The 22129-nt window shown below is 48.8% G+C and overlaps 1 protein-coding gene across 1 annotated transcript; it reads left to right on the top strand.

The window, feature by feature from the left end:
- Nucleotides 1–218: 218 nt before the first annotated feature.
- Nucleotides 219–21787, top strand: LOC142559657 (uncharacterized). The gene is made up of 4 exons (XM_075671227.1): nucleotides 219–383; nucleotides 9945–10057; nucleotides 11697–11917; nucleotides 21459–21787. The coding sequence occupies exons 1-4, from the start codon at nucleotides 230–232 to the stop codon at nucleotides 21559–21561; spliced, it is 591 nt and encodes a 196-aa protein (XP_075527342.1). The 5' UTR covers nucleotides 219–229; the 3' UTR covers nucleotides 21562–21787.
- Nucleotides 21788–22129: the final 342 nt, after the last annotated feature.

Here is a 22129-nt window from a genome sequence, read left to right as displayed (position 1 = left end):
TTTAGTGAATCGAGTGAACACATTTGACTAGAGAGCTTTGTCCAGTGAACATCTCTGACTCGATAACTTGGTTGCTTTATGGTTGTCGCAGCTTTAGTATTTTTACCGAGGGTTAGTTTGACAAGTACATGAGATGCTCGTCCTGCCTTCAGTCATGTCCTAGTCCATTTGAGCACTCCTTACATGTCAACTTGCTCAACTTGGTCCGTAACAGATGAGTCACCAGCGTATGGAACTACCTCAGGCGGCGGAGAGAGTGGGCGAACCGACGTCTGGCCAGTGGCAGCATCATCAGCAACAGCAGCAGCAACCCGTGTACTCATGTCGGTTCTGCTTGGGCACCGACAACCAGATGAGCATGGTGATGCCCTGCAACTGCAAGGGTACGTAGTTCACTACCGAATCTCACTACAGAAAACTCGGGCATCAGTGCCTATTATTCACCTAGCCAGGAGCGTAGGGAGCGTTCCATCTACCAGGGGTGCGGTGGTTTCAAAGCTAATTTGGAGCGCTAACTAATCAGCGGTCCAGATAAGGAAGATGCCTCATGTACATGGCAGACTAACACTCGGTAAAGAAACTAACACTGCGGCACCTTTAGAGTACTGGTAGAAAAAAGAAGCTGGGAAGATATAGAGCCGTGCTAGATACAGGCAGGGAACTTCAAATAGAGAGACAAAGTTTTAACAGAGCTAGCTGGTGTAAAGATATGCAACATGTTACACTGCAACTGATACAGTAAAGCCTGATTAGCGCAAGGTAGGCTAGGCGAATATTTGACACCACCCAGTTTCAAAGGTGATGTCATCAGAAGTTATATTCGTCTACAGAGCAGCAGATATGGCATTTCAGCCTATTGGGAATCACGAGCAGTACACGAATTCGAATACGGTTGGTACTGCTGCGTTCATACGGCATTGTGACTTTTGCAAAGTCGACCATATACACCGCAGCGTCTAGTTTGGGCGATGGCAAAATATGTTCCGACAACTTCAGGAGGGTACGCGAACAGCCTTGTGAAAGGAGAGCTCCACAAGGCTATTTGATTTAGTTGTTTGGACTTCCTTACATCTTCGAAAACTCTTTTGTTGCGATAGCAATTGCAGGGACACTCGAAGCGAGTTCGCACCTTTGAAGCCACCGTTGTCGTGCTTTAACGGTATCTGACACATGCGCGGCGCGCGTGCAGCGGTTGGAGGTTTTCATAAACGCGGAGCCGCGCAGTTCCTTTGCTTGCAAAGGCGATGAAGCCAAAGTGGACACACGGTCTCGCTATGCTCAATCGGCTCTGTAGAGAATCCACGGCAGTGCGTTCTGCCTACGACTAAATGCAGGAGCCTTGTACGCACAAACACTAACGCTCCGGCAGTAGAGTAGCTAGTTGGACAACTTGGTACAAGTGCACACGAAAGTCAACAGCGCGACCGACAAAGGACAGTGGAAGCAGACAAGCCATGACTCGCAACTAAAGTTTATATTGGAAGGGTAGTGGTTGAACGACACTCTAAATCCCGCATGCATGCGGAGAGCAAAAAATAAAATAAAAGTAAAGCAGATCAAAGCGAAAACACTGACGAAAAAAGAAACGCGACATGCAAGCCATGAATCACGTTACGGCCAATCAAGAAATGTAACCTATTTGTCATGGAAGGCAATTAAACCGTCACTAAGGTATTCTTGGCCATACCTTTTTATGTGATATACCCCCATGACAAGACCTGGTCTATTGACTTTGTGTCCCTAAAGTATACTTGTTGTTGTTTCATCGGACAAAGACGGTTGCAATCACAATGTCCGCAATGCATTGCCATGAAATGACTAGGCGGGTTTTTTGGACAAGTAGCTCCTGTCTCCCTTTAATCTTCATTTTGACTCAGCGTTCCCTTCGTGCCGTGTAATATTTTGCGCACATGGTGGGAAACTGACAAACCACTTCCTCTGCAAATGACGTAAACGGGTCTTTGCGTTTGTTTGTGTGGCCGGCCTGCTCCTGGTTTCTGCATTTTCGATCCATCTGTTCAGCAAAGGAGACACGTGGGCTATCTTCTGAGGAGCAGAAATAAAGTCATGTCAATGCCCCGGTGTAAGCTATATACTCTTAAGGTGAAGGCACTCGCGAGATGCGATCGACCCCACGAAGTAGCAACTTACGCGCGTCCATTTCCCATTGACGACAGCCGATGCCAGAATTAAGGCGACAGCTTGCGCGGACAAGGAACGCGTGGATAACGCAAGCAACCAGAGAACTGCGTCTACGCCGGGCGTCGCGTCGCTTATGTGCTGCGTCGAGGCGATGCCCAGGCGTAGAGTTTGTAATTGTATTACTGATGGCGAATTCGGAAAATCGCACGACGGCACAATTCCCGTGACGGCACAGCGTCAATCAGGAAACTCCCATAGACGACCGCGCCAGATTTCCCTCTAGGCACATAGGAGAATCTATGGCACCAGGATCGTTGGCGCCTACAAGTTTTCGGTATCCCGCTATCGGCGTCATATGCACCTCCGGCGCGCTGAAAGTAGTCTGCAGAGACGTGGAGTGCGTCTGGCTGCAAAAAGAACGAACCCAAGTTCGCTTGGTGGTGGAGCAAGGACAGAGTTATCCCTTACACTGCTGTTATGAGCATTGCTCGTACGCTCACCATCACCCCACTAGCGTTCCTATTGAGCTTATGAAAAAATGCACTAGCCTCAGCAGAACTCACAGTAAACGTAAAGCTAGCGTTATCTAATATTTCACTGGGTGGTGACTAACGCCGACGGTTCCCCGTCCGTACCATCTCGTGTACCATTGACGTGTTCGACTTCAATGCCGCCGTTGGTGCTACTCATTAGGTCAGCGGTGTGAGACGCCTGGCAGCTATAAGGGCGCTATTCTTTCTGTAGGCAGCCCGTTGCCGCGCATGCTGCGTGGTTCCCACGTGTCGCACGCGCGTGTAGCTAGAACATCGTCCGTGAAGTTCACGAGCAACCCTACACCTTGCTATGTGCTTCGTGCTTCGAGTGAAATCGATAGTCCATGCCGTGGGTGCCGCCGCCTAGCTGTGCCGTTATCGATAGTGCAAGCGCGATCCGGGCAGGAGGATTCGATGGTATGAGGTATAGGTTGGAAGATTACCAGGGGACGTGATAGGCACGGACTTTGTTGGCCTGAAATAACGAAAATTCGAAGTGAATCTTACGCTCTGCTCAGTTGGTTCTGCAGCGGAGTCATGTCAGCGTTCTGCCTGTCGCTTGCAGCATGAAAGACAGATAAAAAAAAAGAACTTTCATTTTTTTTACGCCAATGTTTGGCGCATGGGTGTTGCGCACACAAATACAACCGTTCGGATTGTGCAGTACGTTTTGTGTACGGTATCAAGCCGTGGTACCATACAGTGGTATGGAAAGTGCACTTCAAGCTACAAAAGCTCCGGGTTTCCCTTTGCTTTCATCTCGTGCACTACTGAGTTGCGACGCCTGTAACTGCGGGCGCGGAAGCTCCTCTGATCCTGCGAGTGTTATGAAAGAAGTTATAGTTGTCAGGGCGCTGTTTCTGCCGCGCAGTAGAAGTTGCCCCGCGTGCTGTGAAATGCCAGCATATCCCCCTGCGTATTTTGTAGCGTAAAGCTACAACTACGAGGGTTGGAGCCGAGCTTCGCGTGCTTCTGCGCCTGCCATACTGCGCATGCGCGAGAGCCGCGTGACGCCACGAGAGGTGCAGCTGCGTCGCCCTCGCTAAAGTTAGCCCTCGCCGCCGCCGACTGCGGCGCGTTCCAGAGGTGTGACGTCGCAGTCTCCGCAGACACATCCGGCGCCGTGTGCGCCCGCTGCTGCATTTACGATTGCGGCGCCACGCGGCTGCACTGCGCATGCGCGAGGAGGGCGCACCGTGCGTATCAATGCGCGGGAGAGGCGGTTGATGCAGGGCGCTCGACATGGAGATTAAGGAGAGTCGAGCCGCTGCCAGTCGGCGCAAAAGACTGGAAAACAAAATTCTTCAGACCCCGAGGTTGTCATTTGGCAGTTGGCCGTCGAGCGTCGAAAGAACGAGCGAGACGCGTGTTACTACTCTGACCATCGGACTGTCTTTATGGCCATAGAGAAACAACCAGACATTGAGCGACGGACCGGGATGTGATTTAATAAAGATAGGATGTGTTCATTGTTGCAATGCTGTCCATCTTATTACAAGACCAAACAAGGCCATAGCCGGATAAGCTAAGGTTAGCAAGCAAGGCAAGAGATTAAGCAAGCATAACCGCACCTTTACGCTGCGTATATCCTGGCATAGCTGAGCTAAGCCACTGCCAATTTTTTAGAATGCTTCGCCCTTCTGGAGCAGCTGCCAACTTTGCACTCTGGTATGATTGTAATGCTTCTAGCCTTAAAACGCACCGAACTAAGGCACGTAGGGTGGCCTCGACCGAACCCACCAACAAAAATGCGTTCCCGTTATATCCCAGAACCTCCGTAGCTGCTCTGGCGTCGTCTGATATTTTCGTGTACTTTTCATAAGCTGTTAATGCACGCGCGAGCGGCGAGCCGAAGTGTCGTATCGAAAATGTATACATCTTATAGTCCTTTATCCCAACAGTTATATTACTTTCTTAGAAAATGCTAGTCTAGCCATGTTCTAGCTGTACATCCGTCTCTACCCACGTTCTGGGGAACAGTTCGTATAGTGATACTATGCATGATGGCGTGCAAAGGATGGAAAGGTTGCGGTGTAGGCGCTGATAAGTATGTTAAGCACATTACAACTACGTAATGCGTAATATGCTTGTTTTGGTAGAGAACCGTTGTGAATGATATGTGTTCTGCGGCGAATGGTTACAGCTATTGAAACGTTCGTGTGCTATACACACACACATATATATATATATATATATATATATATATATATATATATATATATATATCCATAGCATACGAGAAGTGGTTCTTGTGGGGAAGGAGAAAAGGCTAGCGCTATTTTCTGCAACCCATGCGGGAGCACGGCTCTGCCCCAGCAGGGTGGAGGGGATGGGGTTAAAAGAGAGAGAGGGTAGGAAGGAGAAAGGTAGAGGGCCGTAGAGATGGAAGCGAAGTAGTGGCCGATCAGGAAGCCCGAGGTGGTGGGATGGCCGTGCGTCCATCCGTCTTTGTAGAAATGTCCTATAGTCTCGCCGAGAGCCCCGACGAGTCGAGGTACTCGACGGCACTTACGAAGGCTGGTAGCTGATTACGACAGGGGAAGAGGATATCTTCCTGTCGTGAACATGGAAGCCCCAGGTGGTGGAACTCTTGCAGAAGTCGACCGCGGTGCTGCATGTGAGCAGGGCAGGCCAGCAGGAGGTGCTCCGGAGTTTCTGGTTCACCACAGGAGGCACAGGCTGGCGAGGTGGCTTTCCCAAGGCGGTGCCGGCGGGCTGCCGTCCAGTAGCAGCCAACTCGCAGTCGGAGCAGCAACGAGGCATCCCTTCGTAGGAGGCCGTGCTGTGGAAGAGGCCGTGCAGGCCGGCCCAGAGATACCCGTTTGTCCGGGTGGCAGGCGATGATGTGCCGGCGCAGCGTGTGTCTCGAGAAGTCTGCGGCCGTTACAGCAGGGCTTAGGGGGACGCTTGTGTGGTGGGCACTTCTTGTCAGAGTGTCCGCCTCTTCATTGACTGCGATCCCCACGTGTGCGGGTAGCCAATGCAGAGATACTGAGCATCCTGCGTCCTGAAGGGCCGTCAGTCTTGAAGAGAGCAGCGCTACCCCAAGGCTAGCCCTGTCAGGGTTCTGCAGGCAGAACATCGCCGCCTTGGAGTCGCAGAAGATGGCTGCCGGCGTCGCTGGTAGCTCCTCTGCAAGTAGGTCCACAGCAAGGTGGAGTCCTGCTAACTCTGCTGTGGTAGAACTTGCGTGCCCCGGGAGACAGCACAGCTTGCTCTTTCGTAGGGCCGGTGCAACGCAGGCTGTTGTGGACGAGCCATTCTCCGGTATCACGGATCCATCGACGAAGATGTGAAGGTGGTCCCCAAGTCTCTCTTAGAGGAGAGGGGCTGCCGTCTGCTGTAGGGCACATGTTGGGGAACGGTTCTTCGAGACACCTGGCAGCTCCGTCGAGATAGGGATTGGTGGTCGATGTGGTGGGCGAGGCTGTACAACGTTTGCGGGCGTGTCCCCTATGGCCTCCTTATAGAGGCCACACAGCCGTCCCTTGTGTGATGCTGGCCGGCAGCATAGGCGGGTCAGGAGTGCTGGACCATCTGCGGCATGGTGTAGGCAATAAATGTGTCGTAACCCCTGTTGTAGGAAGAGTAATGACAGGGGCAAGGCACCTGCCTCAGCCAACGTGGCGGCCACTTGTGAGGTTCGGGGAACGCCAAGACAGAGCCGTATTGCTGACCGATGCTGCAGCTCCAGTTTCCGCAGGCGGGGTGGGGGCAGCGCCAAGAGAGGGAGGGCATACAGTAGCCGTGAAGTGACTGCAGCTTCAAGTAGCTGCAGGGCCCACCTGGTGGTACAGCCCTGTCCACGGGCAAGGAGCTGTGAGATAGCCTTGCGGGCCCGAAGCGCCTGGGCGCACAGGGCCTTGGTAGCCGGCAGCCAGTTCAGCCGATGGTCAATGCGCAGCCCTAGGTAGGTGACTGCCTTGTTCCATGGGATCTGGACGCCCTCCAACCGCAGCCGGCCAGTTGAGCACTGGGCCGATGCTCTGGGGTTTAGTAGCAAGGCCTCGGTCTTCCTGGCCGAGATGGTAAGGCCGATGCTGCACAAGTAGGCAGCCGCAGTGTCCAGGGCTCTCTGTAGGGCCGCACGTGCCTTGCGGATGTGTTGCGGGGGTCCCCGCACCCATTGGGTGATGTCGTCCACGTGTATTGAGGACTGCACGGGGAAGTGATGGTCGAGTTGCAGGGCAGCAGGCAACCGTGCCATGGCAATGGCATACAAACGTTGCAAGAGCTGTAACCATTCCTAGCGATCTGCAATTATCCCTGTCTTGCGCTGCTTGATATATATATATATATATATATATATATCCATAGCATACGAACGTTGCAAGAGCTGTAACCATTACTAGCGATCTGCTATTATCCCTGTCTTGCGCTGGTTGATTCAAGTTGCACCTGTAAAACATTTCGTCACCTCACCTAATTTATTCATGTCCTCGATTGGGCTTCTCTTCTCTTGGCACACATTCTGTAACTGCAATAGACCACCGCTTACACGTAATGGCCCCTTGACTGAATAATGCCTATATGGAATGATATTCAACATTATCTGAGAGGCATGTTCTGGAACTCTGAAAAAAGAAACATAACAGATAACGTGTGTCTGACAGAAATAATTTTTAACGTAAAGTAATACAGGCGCCTCCTTCGGGCGCGAATAATTTATTAATGCGTAAGCACTCTTTGGCCACCTCCCGCCCTGTCACGTGAAAAGTATAATGTCTTGTACCTGCAGAGAAATGCTTAATTCACAAAGTTGAGACTTATAATCGTTATGATAATGTAAATATAGAGAATTTGATAGAGAATTTAAAGAGAAATAAATAAAACAAAAACAGGATACCCATGCATATACATATGGCTCCTTAGAAGGTGCATAAGGAGGCTTATTGTGTGGGCCAGTTGAAATATGGGCGTGGGATAACTTGAAATTTGGCGTTCAGTCAACTTGAAATTTGGAAGTGGGCCAACTGAAATTTCGGTATGGGCGAACCTGAAATTTGGGAATGGGCCAGCTTGAAATTTGTGGGTGGGCCAACTTCAAATGTGGGGTGGGTTAACTTGAAATTCGGACATGGGCCAAATTAAATTTGATCACGTGCCAACTTCTAATTTGAACATGAGCCAACTTAAATTTGAGTGTGGGCCAAGTTGAAGTCCGTGGGTGGGCCAACTGAAATTTGGGGGTGGGCCAATGTGAAATTTGGACGTTGGCCAATTTAAATTTGGTGGCAGGCCTACTTAAAATTTCAGAGCCGGTCAACTTAAATTTTGGGGTGGTCCAATTTGAAATATGGGATCGGGTCAAGTTAAATGTGGGGGAGGGCCGACTTGAAAATTCGGGGTAAGCCAACTCAACTTCGGGGCTGGGCCAACTTCGATTAGGGGAAGGGCGAAGTTGGAACTTGGGGCTGGGTCAACTCAGGTGAGGGGAGTGGGCCAACTGAAATTTTCGGGTGGCCCAATGTCCAATATTGAACTCTGCGGAGCGTCCTCGTAGTTTAAACCGCTCGCGGCGAAGCGAGCCCATTGAGACGCTTGGCGCGTTTTCATTGGGCCTTACGGAGGCTAAGTCGGAACGCACGCGAGAGCTTGTGGGCACAAGGAACGTGGCCACAAAACAGGCTTAAGAGAGCCACAGCGAAGGTGACATGGCATCGCGGCTGGGCTCTCCCCTTACGCCACCCCGATCACCCATCCTACCGATGTAGTCCCCCTACCTCCAGACCGTCATTTTTATCTCATCATTCGTCCCATCTTCAAGAATATGCACTCCGAGCATGGCGGGAAACGCAGGGCAGCCCACGCCGAAGTCCTACACAAGCAGTACGGCGACCGTTCTGAGGTAGCCTATGTGGACGCGGCAACCAATTCGTCGGCTTCCCGCATTGTTTTCGCCCTCGCTACCAATCCGGCCCAATTACTCCCATCAGGCTCCATCACCACAGACTCATCCGAAACTGCAGAGGAGGCAGCCATTGCGTTCGCTCTCTACCTCTGCCACTAAATTATTTTCCGACTCAAAATCTGCCCTGTTCAATTTCGCCAAAGGCCCGGTATCCCGCACCACGGCCTGGTTTCTACGCTTCTGGCACTCTACCCACCCCGTAACCCTCATCTGGACCCCCGGGTAACGAGGACGCCCACCCCCTCGCCCGAGGTCTTACTTTCAGGTCCGGAGTCGGACCCCCTACGCCAGCCCGGGAGCGTCTACTTACTTTCAAAGACATCCTTACCCCCTACTGAACCGGCAGACTTTCTACATGTCCTCCTCACATTCCCTATCTGCCTGCACCCTCCATACCAAACCAAGGCATAGTCATACTGGGAGACCCTATTGGCCAGCTCCGCTGCTACAAACGAAAGCCGATCATCGCCGACGCCCTGAAGCGCATAACCCTCCAAGGGCTCTCCTTTGCTCTATAAGGGCGGCTCCTAAGGGCTTCCTCGTGCCAAGTAAGGGAGATTGTGCCCCCCCCCCCCTCTCTGAAATTATTTAGCAATAAATGTTTTCACCACCACTACCACCCCTCACTCAACGCATCACGCGCTGCTGTAGCAGGTAGCTATTCCCTCTCAACCACTCTGCTCTGTCGAGGCGCGCGCTAGCCGGGCGTTCCATTTCAATTGGTACGATTGCATTGAAGAGGCCAGATGCGGCGAGAAAATCTGACAATGGTGTACCAAACCCTAAGCATTCTTTGCCACCTGAAAGGCCATTGGTAGACGCGCATAAGGTAGGAAAAGCAAGTAAGCTAAAACAAAGTCGCGGCAGAACCAAACAGTGCTTAGGCATTAGTAGACAATTCTCAGAATATCTGTAGCTTTTGCTTTATCCCCAATGCTTTACCCCCAATGCTTTATGTATGAAAGCATTGGGGGTACCAACATCCGCGTGCACAAAAGGATCAACTTCCGATCGATGCTGAACGCATTGTTGTCGGTTCGTACTTTTACATTGTACGGCTCGTTTCCCGCAATATTGCTCTCCTACGATGACAAAATTTGGGTAATGGATAGCTGTATGAACACGGCCTTCCCGTATTTCAACGCAAATCTCTAAGAAGAAAATGTATGCCAAAGTATTAAGTAGACGATGACTCCAAAGCCAAACCGATATTGTATAACGCTAAAAAAATATGAGTGAGAATGCATGGCCAAAGGTAAGCATAAGAGTTGGGTGCTGCCTGTAGCAAGTGTTCCGCGAGAAACGTTATTTTTTTAATTTTTATTTTCCAAAGCATCCCGCCCGCTTTCGTAACGCAGGCAACTTCAGCCACGCCCACGCCAACTGCGTTGCAATCCAGATATACCAGAATCGAGTGTACGCCTGCCACATCTGCCATTATGACTTCAACATCCGCTGGGACAATCAGAAGGTAAGTCGAGACGCCGGCCAGCGGCATCAGTTGTAGCGTTTCTTGTATATTCTTTCGTATAAGCAAAGCAACTTGCCCTGCTTCAGATTATTCGTCAAATCCACTAAGCCTTTTGTGCGGGAGGGCTGTTTGATGGGTCGGGCACATTTGCTAATACGTCCGGCATCCGGCTGCTGAAATATCGTCTTCTATTATCCTCTTTGTGTTAGTGAATAATTTTGTACCATCAAGCGTATTTTGTAGTGTTGTTCTTGAGAATAATAATTATGCTAGATTTGCATCAAATTGAAATTTCAATTTGATTTCTAGGGAATAATTTTGCTGGACGTATCGCATATTTTACGGCTTTATCTACATTTGGAGCGCTCTACTACACTTTAAATAAATTTTCTTCCTCAAAACTGTCACTCAAGAAGAGTGTAAGGGTGGGAGTTATCAAGCGATTTACAGCCTGATTCATTTTTAAGGGTTAAAATTATTTTACACCGTATCTTTCATTAAAAAACACACATCGCTATGTATCTTCGGAGCACTGGGACCAAATTCACACACGTTTTCATTCGTAGCTTCTTTTTGGCATTGGCCGTCGCCTTTGTTAATCCCGGCCACCGATATCGCATGTCGATGGGGGCGAAATTAAAAAAAGAAACACCTGTGTATTTAGATCTAGGTGCACGTTAAAGAATCCCAGGTGGTCCAAATTTCAGGAGTCCCTCACTACGGCATGCCTCATAATCAGAACGTGATTTTGGCACGTACAACCCCAAATTATTTTTTTATATTATACCGAGCACGAGGATTAGGCGGAACTGGGTCTTATAACAATTCTAGAAAAAGTCCTTTTTGTGAAACAGTCCCTGTTTTCTACATATTAAATTAGGTATCGTATTAGCGTCTATAAAATGCCGTTACTTAATATATTCCTTAAGGTTTAGAATTTGGGTGGTTATTTTCTTGTTTTAGTAAATTTCAGCCTTTATTGCTGTTTTCGCAATTGTTGTGAGACATTCAAAACGTTGTACCCCTGCACCGTCGTGCTCTTGGACCACCTCTGTGATTTTTTATATCTCGTTTTCTACTAGGATCCTAAAGAATGATGCAGATCCAACAGAGTTCTTGGAAATAACGTGTAATGAACCTTTCGCGAGATGGTTGATAAAATGCCATTAAACATGGCCATTTCATTCGCGCGTCTTTGGCGTATAGGAAACTGGCCCGCGAGCATGGCCGCTTGCACAGTCGGGCTGACGCAATGTCGTTCATCCGGCGATCTTGTCAAGGAGTTAATTGGCCTTGCCAATGAAACAAGTGTACATGCGATTGTGGATGTTAGAGCATCGGTTTGCTGTGCCGGGGGCCAAGGTTAGATCCTACCATCTGGCGCATTATTCAATTTTTTTGTAAGTATGAGCTATTCGACGAGACAGCAGCAGCCCACAGCAGCCACGGTCAAGAAAATCGGTGAGGGTTCGCAGAGAAAGTTAGACGATTTTTACAAACTTCGATTCTGATCACGACTGACTGGCATTTGTTCTGGCGAACAGTTCTTCCAAAAGAACGTTTTCTGTGAGTATGGTTAAAGATAAAGCCGGCAAGTGCTGTGAGCCAAACGCAGCTGTGCGTACTGTGGGACGCGCAGAGCTTCGTCGACTGGCTGCTGGACAGCGACAACCTGGCGGACCACGTGCTGTTCGCGCTCAGCGTGCTCTTCACGCTCAGCCTGGTGCTGGTGCTGACGTTCGCCTGGCTCCAGGCGACGCACACACTGGCGCGTCTCTCCTGGTTGCTGGCCATGCCTCTCGCCCTTCTGCTGCTGCTGCAGAGCTTCACATGGATGGGCTTCGCTTTGTACAGCCTATGGTCAGTGAGCTTTGTGAGAGACATAGCAGTGACCGCTTGCCTTCGCAAGGCATTATGCACAGGACTAAGGCAGCATGACTCTTTTAAAGCAAAACATTCTTCTCCGAGTCAAGCCTGTGTTCCCTATCTCTTGTCGCCGTTTTTTCTTGGTCAACGAGCCGACAACTACCGCCATCTGCAGTCAAGGGTAGAAAGTAACTGACACTTCGGATGACCGCCAAGATCAGTCGATCTTGCAGTCCACGTTCTTCGGCTGGTGTCCGCTCGGGGGACGACGGGGGAGGGCCAATGAGGTTTTTGGGGAGAACGAGCCAAGCGCGCCGAGTGGAGTCGTTCGAGTGGTGTCGACGCGTGGCGTGAAGCGAGCTTCATGTTTAGCTCTGGCTGCATCGTATTCCATCATCGGCGAGCCTTCAGGTGTCAGAAGCTTTAGAAGCGGTACTGGAGCTTTCTGCAAGGAACACGTTTGCTCGTGCGTTCCTCCTGCGTTACCCACGTTGAAGACTGGACGGCCTTTAAAACAGCTATCAGTGACTATCTGCTGTATGCTTTACGCGGATTATGCGACCATAGCTTGATAATATTGTTACGGGCGACTCTGTGAAGGTGGGGTTTATTGGGACACGACGTAACCGAAGGCCTTGATCGCAAGCAGAGGTTCCGCTATCGCAAAGCGCACGTCCTCTTTATCTACCCTCTATTACTCCGTCCCCCACTACAGCTTGTGGCACGTACCCAATTCGTAAAAGATTGTCCCGCTTGTAGCAATAGTACGTTTCATGCTTAATCTTCTTTTGACGTTCTTTATTTGAGTGCATAATTGTGCGCTCTAGTTCTGCATCTTTTGATAACTTTTGATATTAACGCAGAATGTGTCCTGGGCATAGTGTAATAAATAAAGAAATAAATTACTATGGCTATACTTACTAGTCCAGCTGCAGCCATATAAGGACAGCCAAGGGGGCGAACCACTGCTTTGCTAAAACGAGAATGAGCCACATTCGCGGAGTCATTGGCTAATAGTTCCCAGACAAATCTACCTAGTAACACTTCGCCCTCGTGCTCCTTAGTTGTCCGCGTAACAAAGCATGTTCCAGCCACAATATCAAAAGCATGGGCGGTGAATTGTGGTGAACGGAGCTGTGCCACTATTCTTCACGCTCACCCTCACATTGTCATACGTTCTAGCAAAGACAACGATCCAAATACACAGAAAAAATTATACAGTATATTAGGAAGTGTATTATGTGCCACTTCCTGCATAGCCACACCTGGTCCCATCCTCTAGCCGTAAGGATTGACGTTAGAGTTTTAGTGGGTCCGGTATTCCGCTAAAGGGAGGCATATCGCGCGGAATAGTGGGTTACCTGGAGCGCATACGTTGAATTGTCTGTACGGTGAAGCTACCAGGTAGCGCAGAGCTAGTATAGAAGTTACCAATTGTTTTCTACTTCACAGGTTGTCTAAAGTTTAGGCAGCAGCGTCATCGTGTTCTACTTCGCTATCAGAGTAAACAAGTAGAAAACACTTGTTCAGTGCAATAGCAGCTCTGTGCTTCTCTGGTTGTGCTCCGCGCCACGAGGTGGCTGCACCATGCAGGCCACTAGAGTTTGCCCCTCCGCCATCCGGCAAAACGCCTAGTACGCCGCCATTTAGCGGAATGAGGAACCAGCGCTACAGTTTTCACGGCGTCTGCAGCGCCGCCCTGGTGGTCAGAACGTGTACAATGCAGCCTCCCCCGCGGACGAAAATTGCGTTGCATGCTCTTACAGTCGAAGGAAAACAAAAGGGCGCCGACGATACTGTTGCGTATACAAGTGCCACAACTAAGTCGGGATGAGGGAGGATGCATCCTTCTGCGTCTTTCCATCTAAACCCTACGAACAAGAACGGAGGCGGCGTTGGATCCAAGCAGTCAGGCGAGCGGAGTAAGCTCCCGTCTTGTCGCCTTGTCAAGCGGTGTCGGGCTGGTTTCTAAATCAAATTTCGCGTGTATCCTTGGTTTATTCGATAGTGAAGACGGTCAGCCATGGCAGACAGTACCAAACAGCAGAATCTCCAGCCGGTATTTCGTCGGAAACAAAATGAGCAATAGCACGCACCATCCGGCATATGTACCATTTTTCCTTCGCAATGCCACCTCCAAGCCCCTTCCAACGCTACCGCACCAAGTGAACGATACGAAAGGTAAAAATTAACCATTCATTGCCAAGAATTATGTGGGAGGGAAGCTGCTTTGTAATACGAGTTGTATGCGCATAGTGCCGGCGCACGCGCGACTAAGCCACCTATGTGTCTATAAAAATGCGCATGCGGATGACGACTCGGCACTGAGATGCATCCGGCAAATTTATGTCATCATCATCATCATCAGCCTGGTTACGCCCACTGCAGGGCAAAGGCCTCTCCCATACTTCTCCAACAACCCCGGTCATGTACTAATTTGTGGCCATGCCGTCCCTGCAAATTCCTTAATCTCATCCGCCCACCTAACTTTCTGCCGCCCCCTGCCACGCTTCCCTTCCCTTGGGATCCAGTCCGTAACCCTAATGACCATCGGTTATCTTCCCTCCTCATTACATGTCCTGCCCATGCCCATTTCTTTTTCTTGATTTCAACTAAGATGTCATTAACTCGCGTTTGTTCCCTCACCCAATCAGCTCTTTTCTTATCCCTTAACGTTACACCTATCATTCTTCTTTCCATAGCTCGTTGTGTCGTCCTCAATTTGAGTAGAACCCTTTCAGTAAGCCTCCAGGTTTCTGCCCCGTAGGTGAGTACTGGTAAGACACAGCTATTATATGCTTTTCTCTTGAGGGATAATGGCAACCTGCTGTTCATGATTTGGGAATGCCTGCCAAACGCACCCCAGCCCATTCTTATTCTTCTGATTATTTCCGTCTCATGATCCGGATCCGCCGTCACTACCTGCCCTAAGTAGATGTATTCCCTTACGACTTCCAGTGCCTCGCTGCCTATTGTAAATTGCTGTTCTCTCCCGAGACTGTTAAGCATTACCTTAGTTTTCTGCAGATTAATTTTTAGACCCACTCTTCTGTATTGCCTCTCCAGGTCAGTGAGCATGCATTGCAATTGGTCCCCTGAGTTACTAAGCAAGGCAATATCATCAGCGAATCGCGAGTTACTAAGGTATTCTCCATTAACTTTTATCCCCAATTCTTCCCAATCCAGGTCTCTGAATACCTCCTGTAAACACGCTGTGAATAGCATTGGAGATATCGTATCACCCTGCCTGACGCCTTTCTTTATTGGGATTTTGTTGCTTGCTTTATGGAGGACTGCGGTGGCTGTGGAGCCGCTATAGATATCTTCCAGTATTTTTACATATGGCTCATCTACACCCTGATTCCATAATGCCTCCATGACTGCTGAGGTTTCGACTGAATCAAACGCTTTCTCGTAATCAATGAAAGCTATATATAAGGGTTGGTTATATTCTGCACATTTCTCTGTCACTTGATTGATAGTGTGAATATGGTCTATTGTTGAGTAGCCTTTACGGAATCCTGCCTGGTCCTTTGGTTGAAAGAAGTCTAAGGTGTTCCTGATTCTATTTGCAATTACCTTAGTAAATACTTTGTAGGCAACGGACAGTAAGCTGATCGGTCTATAATTTTTCAAGTCTTTGGCGTCCCCTTTCTTATGGATTAGGATTATGTTAGCGTTCTTCCAAGATTCCGGTACGCTCGAGGTCATGAGGCATTGCGTGTACAGGGTGGCCAGTTTCTCTAGAACAATCTGTCCACCATCCTTCAGCAAATCTGCTGTTACCTGATCCTCCCCAGCTGCCTTCCCCCTTTGCATATCTCCTAAGGCTTTCTTTAGCTCTTCCGGCGTTACCTTCGGGATTTCGAATTCCTCTAGACTATTTTCTCTTCCATTATCGTCGTGGATGCCACTGGTACTGTATAAATTTCTATAGAACTCCTCAGCCACTTGAACTATCTCATCCATATTAGTAATGATATTGCCGGCTTTGTCTCTTAACGCATACATCTGATTCTTGCCAATTCCTAGTTTCTTCTTCACTGTTTTTAGGCTTCCTCCGTTCCTGAAAGCATGTTCAATTCTATCCATATTATACTTCCTTATGTCAGCTGTCTTACGCTTGTTGATTAACTTCGAAAGTTCTGCAAGTTCTATTCTAGCTGTAGGGTGAGATGCTTTCATACATTGGCGTTTCTTGATCAGATCTTTCGTCTCCTGCGATAGTTTGCTGGTATCCTGCCTAACGGAGTTACCACCGACTTCCATTGCACACTCCTTAATGATGCCCACAAGATTGTCGTTTATTGCTTCAACACTAAGGTCCTCTTCCTGAGTTAAAGCTGAATACCTGTTCTGTAGCTTGATCTGGAATTCCTCTATTTTCCCTCTTACCGCTAACTCATTGATCGGCTTCTTATGTACCAGTTTCTTCCGTTCCCTCCTCAGGGCTAGGCTAATTCGAGTTCTTACCATCCTGTGGTCACTGCAGCGCACCTTGCCGAGCACGTCCACATCTTTTATGATGCCAGGGTTAGCGCAGAGTATGAAGTCTATTTCATTTCTAGTCTCGCCGTTCGGGCTCCTCCACGTCCCCTTTCGGCTATCCCGCTTGCGGAAGAAGGTATTCATTATCCTCATATTTTTCTGTTCCGCAAACTCTACTAATAACTCTCCCCTGCTATTCCTAGTGCCTATGCCATATTCACCCACTGCCTTGTCTCCAGCCTGCTTCTTGCCTATCTTGGCATTAAAGTCGCCCATTAGTATAGTGTATTTAGTTTTCACTCTGCCCATCGCCGATTCCACGTCTTCATAGAAGCTTTCGACTTCCTGGTCATCATGACTGGATGTAGGGGCGTAGACCTGTACAATCTTCAATTTGTACCTCTTATTAAGTTTCACAACAAGACCTGCCACCCTCTCGTTAATGCTATAGAGTTCCTGTATGTTACCAGCTATATTCTTATTAACCAGGAATCCGACTCCTAGTTCTCTTCTCTCCGCTAAGCCCCGGTAGCACAGGACGTGCCCGCTATTTAGCACTGTATATGCTTCTTTTGTCCTCCTAACTTCACTGAGCCCTATTATATCCCGTTTACTGCCCTCTAATTCCTCCAATAGCACTGCTAGACTCGCCTCACTAGATAACGTTCTAGCGTTAAACGTTGCCAGGTTCATATTCCAATGGCGGCCGGTCCGGCCGCCATTGTAATATGTAATTAGTGCTAAATGTAGCCAGGATTGTTGCGGATCAAGCAGCGGAGCACTCAAACCTTTGCTTGCGCGAGTCAGCTGATGCGATAAAGCTTTCTTCTCCATTGACTGCTGTGGCGAAGTAACATCAGAATTTTTTGTGTCTAGCCAGAGAAATATGGAATATGTTCAGGCCAACTAATACTTACGAAACCATAGCGCAGCACGACCGGAGCCATAACTGCTAGATTTGAGCGGCAGGGAGCCACGCAAGCATGGCATCGATACACGACGCAACCGTTAAAGAAACACGCGTGCTCGCCGCGACGCACTGTGAAAAATATATAAAGCTTAAAAAGCTTCTTTCGTCATTTCTTCACTTGATGGCGCTAGCTTCTTTACAAAAACGCCACTTGAAGCGGCGCGAAAACAGAACATACGAACTATAATACGGCTGCGTATGTGTGTGTGTCTTGTGGTTGTGTGACTGGAATATGCCGCGTTTCGTCGCCAGGGCGGCGTGCAACGCACTCTTTTCGACGCGCCGCCTATCCAGCGCTGGTTCCCCATACCGGACACTCTAAAACTATTAACTTATGTATGCATAGGTATGAGCTGTGGCGTAGCTAGGTCGTCTGGCACCCGGGGCCCATAGGTCTTCTGTCCCCCCCCCCCTCCCCACCGGGTGTAGTCGAGGAAGGCGAGGATAACAAGCTTCAGGTGTCTTCTGACGTATTATATAATGCCCCCCCACAACTGGCCCCTCCCCCGCCTTTGCTACGCCACTGGGTATGCGTGTCCACAGCGTACCTCGCTAGCGGCCGTGAAGTAAAGCTGCCTCTAGCGTCCCCAAGGCTGGGAATTCCAAGTTTCCATGGCTGCGTCAAATATGGGTTCGCTGGCTTCATTACAGGCTACAGAACTACAAACAGACTACAAAATCGACATCCGTTAAAAAAACCATTGAGTATTTTGCTTCTTAATTTGTAGACTACACATTCAAAATCACCTGCACTCGTGCTCACAGGTACTAACTAACGTACGTAGGGTTAGAATGTGAGCTTGTGGATTGCCATGTGGGTCCTGTTCTGTGGTATCCGCGCCAAAATACTCGTTCCGACATGTTAAAACAAGTTTTCCTGTTTGGAACCAGACGAAATTTGACTCTCTAGTCGATAATTGGTCCGGGTTATCGGGGATGTTGCTTTTCTGTGTTCTAGAAGTTACTGCGGTGTAACTTCCGCAGTTAGTTCAAGAAAATCAAAGCAAAACTGTTATTACGGCACCTGGCGCTTAGGACGGTTTTTTTTTTCGGCGGTGATGATAGTTTTAGGTAGAAAGGGCAGCGCAGATGGTGAGGAAGGGAAGATGGCGCTGACAGGATGAAAACAGGAATTGAAGTTGCAACGCGCATCAATTGGTTGGCACAAGCGATGTCTTCATCAGGCCGCAGTGGCAGAGTAGAGACAGCACGCGCCCTGGTGGTGGCAAGCGAAGGCTTCGCTTACACCGACTGGCATATTGCGCACATGATCTTCGTGGCTCTTTAACACTGTTAGCTGTATTTTCGGCCAGCCTCATAATATTTAAGGAAATCTTTTTCTGTATACTAGTGGTTAAAAGGTGAAAGAGACCGACACTGCAGAAGAGGCACAGTCTTGCGTATGGTTTGGTCGGCCTTTGAGGAGGCCCATTATAAATCGAATAGTTGCTTTACCTCGTTCGTCCGTTTTCGTGGTTGGTTGGTAGTCGGCATGAAAAGTATTCATTCGATGTCTCTCTCGCTCACTACCTGTTGCGGTGGTTTAACACCTGTGGTGTGTCGCTGCTAAGCACGAGGTCGGGGGATCAAATCTTGGCTGCGGTGGCTGCATTTTGATGGAGGCGAAATGCAAGTACGCCCGTCTTCCGCGCATTGGGAACGCGCTAAAAATCCTCTGGTGGTCAGAATTAATTCGGAGTCCCCCAAAACGGCTTGCCTCATAATAAAATCGTGGTTTTGGAACATAAAACCCCAGAATTCAATTTAATTCTCTCTTGCTTGATTTCTCGTTTACGCTGGCCCGCTCGGGCTCTTAAGTTGTATTCACAATCGTCGTCGATGGTTTCTGCAGAATTTATTAAGTGCCCGCCCCCTCCCCTGTAAGATCATGATAAACGAATGACATCTGTTTATTCTCGAAAAAAAAACATGAGTAATGGCCTGCACTATCTAAAAGACAAACACCACTGGGCGGCAGCAAGCTCCTGTAGGTGCCAGCCTCACTTGTCATCGCAAACTCGCTGCGCTGATTCCTGCGATAGGGATGGGGGGGGGGGGGTGGATCAATTATTCAGCGTCGCTGTGACTCTTACTTTCTCGCAGGCATTTACACGTGATGAGATAGAACTCTGCCTGCACGTATAGCGTCGGCACTGTGTAATTTCCCCGCAAAGATGTACAGAAACCTGCAGAGGCCACCAATAAAAAAGCCATCTGCAGCAAAGCTTGGTGAATAAGTGTACACTTGACAGAGGGAAAAAAACACCACGTGCTCGACGTTCACGTATTAGCTTCAACAGCGACCTTACTTTCCATAGATGGCCATTCATTCACTTATTCTTGCCATTAAAATTCATCCTAATGTAGATTATTCTTCATCACATCGCCATTGCATCCCTTTCCATTAGCAATCACAATTAACATTCCTAGTATTTATTTGTTATTTATTGATAACTTAACATCACTACATGTGCCCAGACGAAATATTGTGGCCGTAGTGCCTTACAGGTTAAATAAAAAAACTACAGTCATAACCATACAGCTATAAAAACAACAAGCATTAGTGTCGGTAAGAGTCACATGACACGTGTCAAAGTAAAAAGAGACAAGACAGGAGGTGCAGTGTGGTTATGCTAATACCTCTGTATCGTAAGCGCGTTTCATGCACACGTCGCTTCAGTGTAGCGTCAAACGACTCACTGGACGTGGTAACAATATCAGGTAGGTGTTTCCATTCACATTGTGTGCGAAACACACAATATGCGAGTTCTGCTTCAGCCACTTTATTCGACTTGGGTAAATTAGTTCTGCGAAACCTCGCAAGGTGGAGGAAGTGTAATTAAAAGAAAAATTGCCATGCAGCCCAATATAGCGCAAAGCTACAACAAAAACCCGTACGGGTTTCTCAGAAAGAAAGCCTCATAGTTGGGGGAGAATTCGTTTTTGGTCCGGGATTCGAACCCGGGACCAATGCCTTGATGGTAATTTTTCCCTTTTATGACACTTCCTTCACATGGCGGGATTCTGCATAACTGGATTTGCCATATTAAATGACGCTCGGCTTCAAGTCATCGATAAATTCTCTTTCGTGGTGCTATCGGCTAGCCTCCTGGTTAGATCAGATGGTATAGCGACCGGCCCGGAAAGGCGTTAGTCCCCGGTTCGAATGTCACACCGCGACAAATCTTTTCTCAACTGAGAGGTTTTCTTCCTTATAAACCCGTATGGGTTTCCTTTGCTAATACCTCTGTATCCCTGCTACATTCAGATGGCTGACAAGTTTCCCTAACATTTATCTGACTATATTCGTTTTTTACAAGTCACTATAGTCTCAACCTTCAGCGCGGCTTCTAAGGCTGATTTACCTTTTCTACGAATAAGATATGTTTCTCTTAAACTCAATCAATCAATCACACTCATCATACTCTCACACTCTCTTTTACGTGGAATACTAGAAGCAGCGCACGAAGGATGAAGGGCAGTGAAAAAGCGAGTGCTCGCTTAGAACTGAATATTTAGTGGGAAAAAGTATATTGCCTATCGCAGGTGTATTGTTTATGTATACGTACTTTATGCTTACCGTATAGACTCGTGTAAGGACCGCATTTTTTTCACAACATTGAAGAGGTGCGGCCCCCTTACGCGGGACTGACATTTTTGTCAAAATTGTGCCGGCGCAGCCTTCACTTGCGCACATCCTCTATCCCCTGTTGTACTACCGCATCATAGGTCAACGCGCAGTTCTCGCTATCTGTTAGTGGCGGGCGCAAATACGCAACGCGTGAGGCATCGGGGCACCGAACGCTATTGCTTCACCGTTGTAAATTTTTCTGCAGATTTTGGCTGCCAAGTTGAGATCCGGCCCCTACACGAGTGCGGCCCTTACACGAGTGCGGCCTTCATACGGCATTATCCCTATCAAACTCTGTTGCGATTCAGCGCCCAAGTTGTGTTTTCAGTGTCCGTCGTCCGTTGTGTGTCGTTTGTAGTCTTCCACATAAAAATACCGACCAGGCCAGCTCTCCCTTCCTCTGCTCTGCTATGGGGCCTGCTAACAGCTCGACTGCTCGCCCGCAGGTTGTATCGCAAGGCGTATCTCATCTGGAAGGTCCAGTCACCACCACCAGCTCTGCGGCACCGGCTGGAGGCACAGGCCCCTGTGGCGTCGGAGCACCGCTGAGGCTGGTGTTTAGTGCGTCGGCTACAAATCGTCAAGGATCTTCAATGCTGTGCGCACGTGGTCGCGTGTGGCCCGACACCCGTCGGCGCTTCTCTAAGCGCTTACCGGAGTTTCACGCCGTTAGAGCTCGCTCCCTACAATCTACCGCATCCAACGTGATTTTTTTTTAATTTTGTGTACTTCCTATTACGTCTGTACCGAACCGCAAGAGCCATTATGAATATTATATACATGTTGTCGTTTTTTAGAACATAAAGCCTTCACCATTCTCGCAGTCACCAGCGTATGCTGAAGATTGGAGACCACGAAATTCCATCAGCGACGTTATCAGCCCATGGCAAAAGTTCACCTTATTCCAAAAACCAGCGTCTTTCAGTGTCTTCAAGTGTGTGAAACCAGCGCGTTTTTTTTTTTTACATTGGATCGCACTGGGGACGCTGACGCTCGCTGGGAGTCACTGGAGCACCAATGAGAACGCTGGATAAGAGCTGGGTCACACTGAACGAGACGCTGACTTCACTGCTATCACGCCTAAGCACAGTGCTTTGTGCTGTACACACGGAGCAGT

The sequence above is a fragment of the Dermacentor variabilis genome, chromosome 10 (genome assembly GCF_050947875.1).
Source record: "Dermacentor variabilis isolate Ectoservices chromosome 10, ASM5094787v1, whole genome shotgun sequence".
Classification (NCBI taxonomy): domain Eukaryota; kingdom Metazoa; phylum Arthropoda; class Arachnida; order Ixodida; family Ixodidae; genus Dermacentor; species Dermacentor variabilis.
The sequence above is the reverse complement of the archived record's forward strand: the minus strand, read 5'-3'. Positions and strand labels throughout refer to the sequence as shown.

What these genes read in the sequence shown, in the direction of transcription:
- LOC142559657 (XM_075671227.1), top strand. Translation starts at nt 230, where the DNA reads ATGGAACTACCTCAGGCGGCGGAGAGAGTGGGCGAACCGACGTCTGGC. An exon ending in GATGCCCTGCAACTGCAAGG is followed by an intron (nt 384 to 9,944) that starts GTACGTAGTTCA and finishes TTCGTAACGCAG; the next exon opens with GCAACTTCAGCCACGCCCAC. An exon ending in TCCGCTGGGACAATCAGAAG is followed by an intron (nt 10,058 to 11,696) that starts GTAAGTCGAGAC and finishes TGGGACGCGCAG; the next exon opens with AGCTTCGTCGACTGGCTGCT.